Source organism: Symsagittifera roscoffensis, chromosome 10 (genome assembly GCF_963678635.1).
Source record: "Symsagittifera roscoffensis chromosome 10, txSymRosc1.1, whole genome shotgun sequence".
Classification (NCBI taxonomy): Eukaryota; Metazoa; Xenacoelomorpha; order Acoela; family Convolutidae; genus Symsagittifera; species Symsagittifera roscoffensis.
Genome location: NC_087071.1, coordinates 23,245,679 through 23,258,139, shown reverse-complemented (window position 1 = coordinate 23,258,139; position 12,461 = coordinate 23,245,679). Strand labels below are relative to the sequence as shown.

Here is a 12,461-nt window from a genome sequence, read left to right as displayed (position 1 = left end):
ATAATTAGAATCAATAATATTCAGTGTTGATATAATCCCAGATATAATTAGATCGATGAAAATATCAAAACTGTCTCAAAGTCTAAAACATGTTTTGAGTTCGAGTTGAAACGAGTCTTTGAATTGTTTTGACGCAATAGTTGCAAAGCTCATGAAAATCAAACTCTAAAACCTCGAAAGTTCAAACTTCTGCAAACTGTTCGTGAATAAGTTTCGCTAAACTGATTCATTCAATTGAAACAGTTTGTTTTATTATTGATTGCCTAGTTAACAGATTATTAGTTAGCTTACCTGTTTTCCAATCAGCATTCACCAATTTTGTCGAAACTTTTTCAAAATCAAAACGCATTTCGAAATGTTATCTGAAATTTTATTTACTTGCTGGTTTTAGCAAGTACATCTTTGTACTAAACGATATTTAACTTTACAGTTTGCATTATCATCATTCGTTAACGTTTCGGATCTACTGACGTATCAAAGCAGGCATGTTTTCGAGAATAAAGCAAAAGATAGCCCTTACTTTTTTAGCGCCAAAAAGCGATCAAATTTCGCAAACTTCAAATCCCAATGCCAACAAATTCTCTCGCAGATCAAAAAGCGTCGAGAGTCTTCATCACTACACAGACGAAAATCTAAGTTCATCTTCAAAGGATTTTTGCGAAAAGCAAAACGGAATTATAGACGAGAGTAAAAATGGCCCGAAAAGCTACAGAACTCGAAACAAAGCAGAAAAAGCGGCTCATAATCAGCAGTTGACGGGGAACAAAATCACTTCAACTGATGGGGAAAATCAGAGGAAAAGCGCGGATAAAGAAAAATTGAGGGAACAAACGCGAGATTTGAAAAAAGATGTTACGAAACTTTCAGAAGAAGTGAACAATTTCAGAAAGGAGAGAAGAGAAAGGCGGATTAGAGAGATCCAAGAGGGTATGTTTTTTTCATATTTTTTTTTCAATTTTCTGGAAATTTTTATCTCAATTAAACAATTTTTTTATCAAGTGGTTGTTATTAAAGCTCCATGAAATGAAGCCCTGACAACAGGAAAACCAAAAAGGCAATTTCAGTTTTTGTTTTTTTTTACAGCGAAAAAGTAAGAATACATTTAAAATACATTGGAATAAGCATTTCATACCTCTAGAAAAGGATATGCAAACTCTGCTGATATGATTTCCTCTTTGAAATGGAGAATGGATTCGAAAATTTTCCTCCTAATTAGCATTTTTCAAGAGAGAAAACCAGTTACTTTTGCATTTTTTGCTTTCAAAGTTTGCGTTGTGTCCTAAAAAGCAAAAGCTACGGAGTTTGCTGAATAAAAACTTCAAAAATTATCTGGATATGGAGATTTGCCGTCCAAATTATAATGTTGATTTTCAGACACAATTTCATATATAAAAACGTTATTTTTATAAATGGTTAGAAAAATTCTAAACTGAAATCCAGGTTTCATTTATGTTATTTGGGTTTAGTGTCTTTTAATTTCGCTATAATTTTTTGCTGTAGAAAAAAACCACTTTCATAAAGGAAGTTTAAGGCTAGTTTTTTCATATGCCTGATATAAAATTGTGTAACTGTTATTTATTTTGGAGGAGCTACCAATTGGGTCACCAAATTAAACACTTAGCTGTTTTTAGGGTCTAAAATTTCATTTTTGCGGGTTTAAAAATTCCCGTATTTTAACAGGCTGCGAGTCAATTTTCCAATCCATTTACGTGAACGTAAAGTTTTTAAGAGTATAAAAAATTGTAACACTGGGAAATTAAATTGTTTTTACTTAAAATTTTTTTTCTTTGATCAAAATTTACAGATGTCTTTGATAGACCTGAAATAAACTGCGAAGTGCTCGTAACCAAGTATGGAAACAACGATCTTAAAAAATCTTCGTAGTGATTAGTTTGCGATCATTTCCTTTCGTTCAAGGGATAAAGATAATTTTGTTTATTTTCCAAGCTCATTTTCTCGAATTTTCTTCAAAATCAGCTCGCGTACTGATAAGAACGCTTTATTTCGATGTATTTAAAAAAAAATGGCCAGTCTTTTGAGTTTAGGAAGAACTCTTTATCTCATGCTCATCTGAACAAATTGTTTTAGAGTGTTAGTAGACTGGATACTTGTCTAGAAACGCCTCATCAATTTTATACAGAAGTTAATAATTTGTACAACTTGATATCTTCCTTCTTCTTCTTAATATTCCTGTAAATTTTACCAAAAACTTCCAACCACAAAAGTAGGTTATAATAAAAGTAGAAACTTCTCAGGAAAAACAATTTTTCGATAAAATTTCGAGCAAAATGTGAAAAGTTATTTACTTCTAAAAAAAATCACCTCGTTTTGTAAAGAATCAGTCAGCAATCAGCGTCCAGCATAATAATAATAACACTGCTTGTATCAAGTTGAAGCCCTGAATGTTCCGACTGCCTTTTAAGGTCTATGGAGCATTAAGAACATGAAAAAATTAAAAGTAAAAAAAAATGAAACATTTTAAAATTTGTTTTTTTTTGTGTGAAATTCATCCAGACACACGCTATATATAAAAACAAAGTGATAAATTTAGCTCCTAAAAACAATTCCACTATGACAATTAGGCTTCCTTCAAGCAATTTGGAACGATTTTTAAGACGGATTAAATCTACTCTTAGGAGTTAATAGCGCTAGTTAATTGTCCCAAATTGGCCAAAATGGCAATCTTTAAACTCTCATAGCTTTACGAAAAAAGATCAAAAGGGAAGTAGATTTCCTAATTTGAGCTTAGCGTAACAATATCTTTTGACTGATTTTTTAAATTCCGTCAAAAATGGCTAGTTGAAAAGTCGAGATTTATCTGTGGATAAAACCAATCGAGCACAAATATTCTGTTACTTTGGTTACAAATATCGAAACAATAATTTCAAACAGCTTGCCTCAATTGTAATTTGAACAATTTCTGACCCAGATTATATAGCCGATCCAGCGTCAAAAGAACGAAGTATATAGCGCACTAATTGTCCACATTCAGCCAAATGGTTAATTTTCAAACCACCATAAAATTTCAACACGAAATCACAGGTGAAATAAATTTTTGAAATGGAGCGCAGAACTAGAAACAAAGCAGCGTATGCTTGCAATCAATTGCAACTTTTCAAATTCATTTTTGAACGATGTTTCAACGTAACTATTCTCTGCAAGAACAACAACAGACCTAGTTCAACCAGTCAAAATTTTTCAACTAGCTTTGCAGATAAGAATTTCAACGGCTATGAAGCTATGAAGTTTTATGAAACCATCCTTTTTGCGATGTTTTTCAAAACAATTTTAGATATATGTATGTGCATCGAAAAAATTGGCTTCACCGCTTTGAGCTGAATCTGTGTTTTGTTTTCAGTACGGATAAAGATAAATCACCTTGGAACTAATAATGGTTTTTATTCGATCAACCAAAATGCGCTCAATTGAACTTAAGAGACCCTTTTCGCCCTCATGTAACTCTTCGCTCCAAAAATGATGAAAAAGTTAATTCTTTTGAATTAACCTAAGGCTATGAAGCAAAAATTGATTAAATTTGGCTAAGGGTTGTAAATTGAACTAATTAAACGGTTTGAATTATCAAAAATTAAAACTTTATCTCACACTCTGCCTCTCTGTCAAACGGCAAGCTAGTTCAAAAAAAAACCTAATTTGAGTTGAAATAACATCCGTTGTCAGAATATTCTACCCTTTTGGCACAGCAATCAACAATTCTTGGTCAATATGGAGATCTTTGTGCCTCGGTCTGATGTTTTCGACTTTTTAATCGAAATTAAAAAGTTTCTCATTTTTATTGAACTTTTCGTAATATCCATAATTTTTTCTAAAAAAAAGATTTTGAAAAACATTCGATAAAAAACTTTCGTTGATTTTCTTTCCATTACAAAAAAAATAGTTTTACTAATGCATCTTTAGCTTTCTAATAATTGTTTCAACTTTTGTAGCGAAAGTCACGGAATATTTGTGCTCGGGGTGGGTTTTTTTCTTCGACCAATTTCGACTTTCAAACTACCCATTTTTGACGGATTTTTTTTAGATCATCCGAAAGATATTGTTGCTCTGAGCTTAAATTTGAAAAATTATTCACCCATGATCATTTTTTGTAAAGTTATGGGGGTTTAAAGATTGCCATTTTGGCCAACTTGGGACAATTAACGCGCGATATTTTTCGCGGAGATTTAATCTGTCTTAAAAATCGTTCTAAATTTGTTCAAAGAAGCTTATATGCCATAATTGGTTCATTAATTCGAACAAAATCTATCACTTTGTTCTTAATATGGCTTGAGTGGGGATGTTTTTTACTCTTGCCTAATGGCCGACAATAAATGTTTTTTCAACTTGGTTGTCAAAAAAATTTCTGTTTTACATTTAGGCGAACATTAAAATCTGCGCAACTTTCGGTTCTTTTACCGCTCTATTTAATTATGTTATCTTGCAAAAAATCCTTGAACATTTTATATTCTAAAATAAAGATGAAAAATGAGACCGTTGTGACATCAGAAAAGTGCCGTAAATGCTTCTGTTGCTGGTAATAAAGTGCAATGATGTGTTAAGTAGGTTATCAGATCAGCCAACATCACAACTGAGAAAAATTGCAAAATGTGCTTATTACGCTCCTTTTATGGCCAAGTTGAACGGACAACACCAACAAATAACAAACTTATTTTATTCCACTTACTGCAAATTTTTAGTTGGTCCTATAGTGAAAAAATTCATAAAACAGCATTCAAAAAATTTGTAGATCAAACTTATTTGATTTTAAAAAGCACCAATTTTTATGAAATTTTCTGGGGATAATTAAACATTCCTAGTTTGATGTACAGCAAGTATGAGTTTCCTACACATGAGCCAAGTCGCACAGTTGATTGAGAAATGTTAGTTAAATTATTTTTCTCAAAAACGTACAGGAAAAATTAACGAAATCAGTTTTTTCAACTAGTATACCAATATTCCTTATATCTTTTTATTTCTGATTAAACAGTTAAGCAATCAAAGCCCTCTCCTTAATTCTGATACTCACTTCTCCCCAAATTGGCCTGAAACTTGAAAATGTCTCATGTTTTTTTTTTACTTTGAGGGACGCTCGCGAAAATTACAATGTTTTGTCAAATTTTTACGAAAATGCTGAAAAGTGGCGTTTTCAATAAAAAAAAAATGTCTTCGTAGCAGAAATTTTAGCCAGAAATGCTGGTCAATGTGGGGTTTGGACCGAGCTCGATGACCTAAGAAGGTTGGGCCCAGTGACCTGAGAAAAACCTTTTTTTTCCCATCCCCCCTTAAGGTTTTAGCAAGAGTAGACAGGTCAAAAATTAGAGACGTCGTAAGCCAATCAGAATCGAGAAAAGAAACTATATTCGTGCATTTGTGTTTTTATCACGATTCTGATTGGATATCTCTATAACTATATCCCCCTCGAATACCTAGTAACGAATCTCCCCTCCTTTGCAAAAGGGGGATATAGTTATAGAGAGATCCCTGATTTTCAGATGTATGACATCTACTTTTGACCGCACTCCAGCGTGAAGTTATTGCTTAGATTTACCCTAAGATTGCTAGAACTTAAATATTATTGATTAGCATTTTAATGCAACTCTAAACCTCTATGACCAATTTTTGTTTTCAAATCTTTACACTACATATTTTAAACCAAAAACACAATTAGTTATTTTTACCTTTTTCATATTTTGTAATTTCCTTTCTGTTTTAGTAAACATAAACTAACGGCAAAATATTTGGTTTGTCAACAAACTTTTACTGAACAAAAACGGCTGCAGAAAAACACGAAAGTCTCTATGATGTAGTTTTAGTAGAAAAAGCGCTCAAGGCCCCTTTCAGACATTTTTAAATTAATTGCATTTTTATCCTGTTTTTTTTTATTTTTGCTTTTTCATTTCACTATTTTTCAGATGAGGAGAAACATATCAACGCTAGGAATATATCACCGTGCGTGAATGAATTGCAAAGTTCAGCAACCGAATCGAATAGCAACTACAGCAGTTATTCAACAAATCAAGGAAAAGTCAATAAATTAGCGCAGCTAAGACAACAAAAACTGGATAATCTCCGTGCATTAAGAGAAGGCGTTATCTACGAAGAACACTCGAGAGTTTCACAAAATCTTGAAAAATCTGGTTCTCAAACCGAAATGGTTAACTCGTCAGGTGATTTTATGACAGAAAATTTAGCAGATTTGGAGAAAAAATTCCTGTCGAAGAAATTGAAGCAGTATATCTTTTGCTATAATGAATGTGCAAACAGACATTGGAGTTGGAGCAAGTTGCCGCTTGATCAAGTAAGATTTCAGATTACCTTCTGTTTTTCGTTTCTTTTTGATCGGGCTAAACAACAAAACGTTGTGCGGTTATTCGGTTTTTTTTCAAGAAAAGGAAAAGTTAGAGCAAAACGAATCTAAGTTTTAAGCATATACAATAAGAAAAAAATATTGAATCTGTTATTGAATAACTTATAAAATTTTATTCAAAATTTCCAAATTCGTGGCTTAAGTATTGTGTACCCCAGCAAAACCCAAGACTGATTTGACAAGGCTGAACCAATTTGACCAGTAATATTTTTAAATTTTTTTGTTTAGAAGTCAGAAGCTTCAGAACCCTTTTGGGACGAAAGTTGGCAGCCTACTCAACCCCAAATAGCCCAAATAATAGTTCACTCTGTTCGACAACACTCGTGCTACAACGAAAATGTCAACAATAACATTAATGACAGCAGTCCCATGAAGCCGAAACGGAAACTTCACTCAATTAGCAGACTCTTTAATTTCTATGAGAACACACTAGACGACACGGCAGAAGATGTTTCGGCTGCAGATCAAATCGACGCCGTGAACGTTTCTGTTAACATTGATATTGTCGCATCATCAAAAAATGACGATGTTATGTCATCGAACAATGGTGTTGTTACATCACCAAAAATTGAAACCATTACCTCATCAAAAACAGATGTAGCATCATCTAAAGCGGATGTTATGACATCTGAAAACGAAGCATTAATCGAGCCGAAAGATAACTCGCACCATGCGATGGAAAGAATTCAGGGTTTACCATGGGAGGAGAATGTTATGGACGGAAGTTATGATCACAGAAGAAACATATGCATGTTTCAGGTACAATTCTGAAATTTGGTCGGAAAAATTAGTGAACGAAAATAATTTTCACATTTACAAGGGTAATTTCTTTTATTTGATCCAACTGTTGAAAATGGGAAGGAACTTTGTTTTCAGGTGTGTTTTACTTTTTTCTTTTTCTTTGTTTTCTACTCAAAATGAATTGACCCAAAGAAAATTGGAATGAGTCGAAGGAAATTTTATCAAAAAGCGATTCAAACAATTAAAAAAAAATTAAAGAAAAACTATCAAATTTTCGAGAAGCCTCAAATTTGGAACAGCAACCGGCTATCTTTTTTTTCCGGGAAAAATCGGAGTTTTTTTCATGCCCATTTTTCTAATCTGCGAACGTTTTATATCTTTTTGAGCCTCGCTTGAATTTCTATCAGCCAAAAAAGGGCACTTTTCGCTCTAACAAAATTAATAGAAAATGCTTAAAATGCTGTTTTCTTTTCAAAATTGATTTAGGTTTTAGAAACTATATTTGAAAGGAAAGTTTTCTCATATATTTATCTTTTTTTCCAGTTAAATTTTTTAAAGTAAAAAAAAACTTTTGGCAATTTTGTATGTGAAACGTCAAAACTTTTACAAACTTTTGAAAACTAGCAGCAGTTTTTTGTTCACTGGACGCCATCAAAAATTTTATCAACTGCCCGTTTACTAGATCTAGTTTTGATCATACAGTTCCACGCACTCAATCAACGGGAAAAAACGGTTTATATAAGTTTCATACAGTTTTCTTAGTAAAAGTAAGTAATTGTAAAAGTAAAGAGCTGCAAAATTAGATATTCAATAATACAGCAACCATTATTTTTGAACCATCATTTTTGAAACAGATAGCTTCAAAAAATTTGAAATGTTAATTGCGAAACAGATAGATTCCGCAAAAGTATGCTCATTCCACAAAATTGTAAGTGAATCCCGCAAATATAAATGTACTCTGAAAAAGCATTGTTTTCACTTTATTACATAAACTAGTTTTTGGATTCTGCAAACTGTTCTGGATTTAGCAACTGTGGCTGCTTTTGGAGAAAAATTGAGCAATGAAGCGTTTCAGTGGTGTACGTGGACTGATTATCAAATTAAAGAGATTGTTGCTCTGCAAAATTATGACCTGGCCAAACTGTTCACGAGATAGGCGCATAGTTTATGATGTGTAAAACACTCTTTTCCAGAGACAAATTTTTAAACATGTACCAAAATTTAAGTAGATTCCACTACAAAGTTTTACGGATTCCGCAAATAGATACCTTTTAACCTAAAATTTGTCGTCATATTAGTTGTATAGCGGTTTCCGCAACTAGCAAGCATAGCTAGCTGTTCTGGATTTCGCAAAAAATTTGTAGATTCAGCAAAACTAAACGAAAAACATTGTAGCTTATAGTATAGTTATGTAAGTGGATTTTACAAAATATAAGCAGACTGCGCAAATATGAGTGGTTTCCGCAAATGTAAATGCATTCTGCAAAAGATCAATCTTTAAATCACTGAATTTATATTTGTTTTTGAATTCCATGGACTGTTCTTGATTCCGCAAGTTTGGCTGCCTTGGAGTAAACTTGAGCGATACAGTGTTTTAGCTCGTTGTTCGTGGAATCCAAAACAGCAAAAGTATCAAAGTAAAATATGCGTGTTGCAGATTCCTCAGCAAGTCAGTTTTCAGTCTATTGCGAAACCCGCTCATAATTCGCAGAATAAACAGTTTGGCCTCGTAACTTGTATTACTGCTCACGTCACAAGTATAATCGCAAAACCGTGACACAAAACAAAAAACACCCTTCTTTTGTTATTTAAAACATTTTGTTGAATGAAACTTTTGGATTTCGTTAATGGTGGAGAAAAGCTGAAATTGAATCATTAGTCCAAACGGATATGTTTAAAAGTTATAGATTTGTCATCCAGGGTTGACCAAACTTTCTTTTCATACATTTTCAAGAAACGAAAAGTTTTTATCATACATATCCATACGTACTGAAAATTGTATGAAATCTGTATGATAAGCATTTTTATTTTAAAGCAAATTATTTGATACGTTTTTTTCAATAAAGCAAAAAAAAAGTTTTTTTTTCTAAATTTAACTTCTGAAATAATTTTGGTTGTGTTCATAACCGAACCCAAGTGACAAAGATCTTGGCTTACGCAAAGCTGGAGTCAGCAAAAGTTGAACGGTCTTGCCTTTACAATGCATTGAAAACGATTTGAATTGTCTTAGAGCTGTCTTACACAAAAGATATAATGAAAGTAATAAACATCTGAATTTTGGCGAAAATTTTCAACAATGTTTACTTTTGAAACTTGAATTTTCAACTTATCAGACGACATTGATCAAGGCATACATAAACAGGCCATAGAAAAAAGGAGTTTCTAGCGTTTTCGAAAAAAGTAATTAGGCGAAAAAGAAAAAAATCCAACATTAGTGCATCCAGGAATACGTTACGCCCACAAAAAATTAAATTTTGCATGCAAAATGTTTTTTCGAGTAAAAAATTTGATTTTTGGTTGAAAAAAACCCAAAAACTAACTTTTGAGGCAATTTCAAAAATACTTGGAAAAACTTTTGTTGTCGCCATCAAAAAAAAATGCTAGAAAGTTGCATATATAGAAATTGTATGATTAGTTTTTTTTTATGACAAAAGGTATACATTTTTAAATGAGTTTCAGGTGGAGTTCCTGGTGACAAGTACTGACACGTACCCCTCCAGCGATGAGCAGCTGATGAAGAAGAGGGAGGAGAGGAGGCGACTGGCCAGAGTAACCAGAAGGAAGTCCACTATCATAGGGGAGAAGGAAATGAGCGACCATATTAGACTATCCCACGATACGGTGAGGCTGTGGCGGATATACGGGAAGTAAAAACGCCCGCCCCTACTAGGCGATTAATGCAGAAAAATGTCATTTTTGAGTCAACATCAATATTTTTCTAATTCTATTTTAGAAACTACTGATTTTAGAAAAGTAACTCATTTAAAGTTTTTAAAACACATTGCCACCTGCTTAAAGCACATAACAATCTCTGAGGTGAATAAGTTTCAAATCATCAATTTTTTTCGCAATTTTTTTGATCGGGCACCATAAAAAGTCCCCTTCCTCTGAATCAGCCAGAAGAGAATAACTAGGATCATTTAAAAAAGTAATGCAATATGAGTTTTTAAGCATATGAGGTTTTGATTTATACAAACGAACCTCCTTTTTCAATACGGGGATAGAGATGCCTTTTTTTTGAAGGATGAAGTTGACAGCCCGATAGTGGAACCCGAGAGCCTCACGGCTGGCAACGTGGCCAGACTGAAGGCCGAGTTCAAGAAGAACAGCGAACAGATAGCCAACTCACTCGTGGCCGACTCCAAAAACGCATCTCCGAAGAGAGGGGCGGGGGAGGGAGTTAAGAAAGTGGAACACCACGAGAAGGTGTCCCTAGTTTTCAAAGGTAAAACAAGACTACTGACAGCCCGGGTTGAGATCCTGCTCAAAAACTGCTCAAGATATGGGCGGTTTGAGCGGTTTTTCAGCAAGATTTGAGCGGTTTGAGCGGTTTGGGCATTTTTTTTGGAAAAACCGCTCAAACCGCTCAAATCTCTCTTTAAAAACCGCTCAAAAACCGCTCAAAAACCGCTCATTTCTTGCGGTGATTTTTGAGCGGTTTTTGAGCGGTCTTCCCGGGTCGAGGTCCCAGACTCATGTCCAGACTTTCGCGACAAAACTTTAGCATGTCCAGACTTTCCAGACCAAAATTAGGCATGTCCAGGCTTTGGCGACCAAAACATGGAATTTCCAGACTTTTGCGACCATGATGATCTGTCGCGACTATCGCGACCGAAGGGGAGGTGGTGCGACCAAAACATCGCGACTCATATTTGGTATGTCCAGACTCTCGCGACCAAGAGTTGCCATTTCCAGACTTTCGCGACCGAAAAACTAAGGCGCGACTTTCGCGGCCTAGGCGGATTTGGCGCGACACTGCGGGTCAGGAAATGGCGTGACCGGCGCGACCAAACCTAGCTATTTCCAGACTTTCCAGAACAAGATGGAGACGGGGCGACTTTCCAGACCAACATGGAGACGGCGCGACTTTAAAATTTTTCAGGGATTTCTCGACTGAGGTGGAGACGGCGCTACTTTCGCGACCATGGTGGATACGGTGCGACTCAGGAAACGGCGCGACTCCAAAGGCAACGGCGCGACCGGCTTGGCCAGCGCGACCAAAATGTGCACTCTCAAGACTTTCGCGACCGAGGTGGAGACGGCGCGTCTTTGCAGACCGAAGCAGAGACGGCGCGACTTTTCAGACCAAGGCGGAGACGGCGCGTCTTTCCAGACCGAGGTGGAGACGGCGCGATCAAGAAATCATTCCTCGCTACCAAGGAGGAGGCGGCGTGACTTTCCAGACCAAGGCGGAGACGGCGCGTCTTTCCAGACCGAGGTGGAGACGGCGCGATCAAGAAATCATTCCTCGCTACCAAGGTGGAGGCGGCGTGACTTTCCAGACCAAGGAGGAGACGGCGCGACTTTTCAGACCAATGCGGAGACGGCGCGACTTTTCAGACCAATGCGGAGACGGCGCGACTTTTCAGACCAATGCGGAGACGGCGCGACTTTTCAGACCATTTGTCTTTGATAGAAACACTACAAGTCGGCGCAAAAAGAAAGACAATAACTACAGAAATAATTTTCAATGACAATTTTAAGAGCAAGGAGATTTAAAAATCTAATTTCTTTAAGCATAGCATCAGAAGCGAGGCATCAAACGACTAATGCTGAGCATCAAACGACTAAATTAGACCATTTTGTACTAGAGTATCTTGCATTGGCTTGCTCTTTTATACTTTTTTCTTGGTTAATTCAGTGCGCTTAAAGTTCTAATTAAAAATTCGAACTTAAAAAAACTGCAGCTTCAAGGTTCTGTTTGATAATCCCGGCTGGGCAATTGACCATCGGTTTTTTTTAAACCAAAATTTGGAAGAACTTTGAAGAGCGTTATTTTAAGCTAATAAAAATTTCGCAGCTAAAAAGCAGAAAAATATATCGTCTGTTTCTTAAGGCATTTTGAACATGTAGCTTTGATCGCTTTGAACGTTTTTTATGCATTATTGTTTTTAGCCTGGCATCAAGTTGCTGTGGTTCTAGAAAAATAGAAAAAATAATGTCGCGCTGTGCTAGATTGGGCTGTATGCAATTTTGGAACGTTAAAATTTTGGAACGTTAAAAAAATTGCTCGACGGTTTTGATAGAGAATCTGCCATGCCCGCTGTCTTCTCGAGAAAGGATCCCAATTTGAGGTTGTTCGCCTCTTTTGAAGCAAGATTTGAGCGGTTTGAGCGGTTTTTTTAGACGATTGCGCTCA

General features: G+C 35.4%; 1 protein-coding gene across 2 annotated transcripts in view; it reads left to right on the top strand.

Annotated features, from left to right (window-relative positions):
• The first annotated feature begins 299 nt into the window (after window positions 1–299).
• Window positions 300–12,461, top strand: part of LOC134855300 (uncharacterized) — a 24,337-nt gene continuing 12,175 nt past the window's right edge. For both annotated transcript variants that reach the window (XR_010164465.1, XM_063871788.1), the window contains exons 1-5: window positions 300–927; window positions 5,907–6,292; window positions 6,590–7,120; window positions 9,782–9,943; window positions 10,346–10,547. Coding sequence is in view for 1 of the 2 variants with exons in the window: in XM_063871788.1 (XP_063727858.1) it covers window positions 486–927; window positions 5,907–6,292; window positions 6,590–7,120; window positions 9,782–9,943; window positions 10,346–10,547 (1,723 nt within the window). In the remaining variant the exon portion in view is untranslated. The remainder of the gene's footprint in view (window positions 928–5,906; window positions 6,293–6,589; window positions 7,121–9,781; window positions 9,944–10,345; window positions 10,548–12,461) is intronic.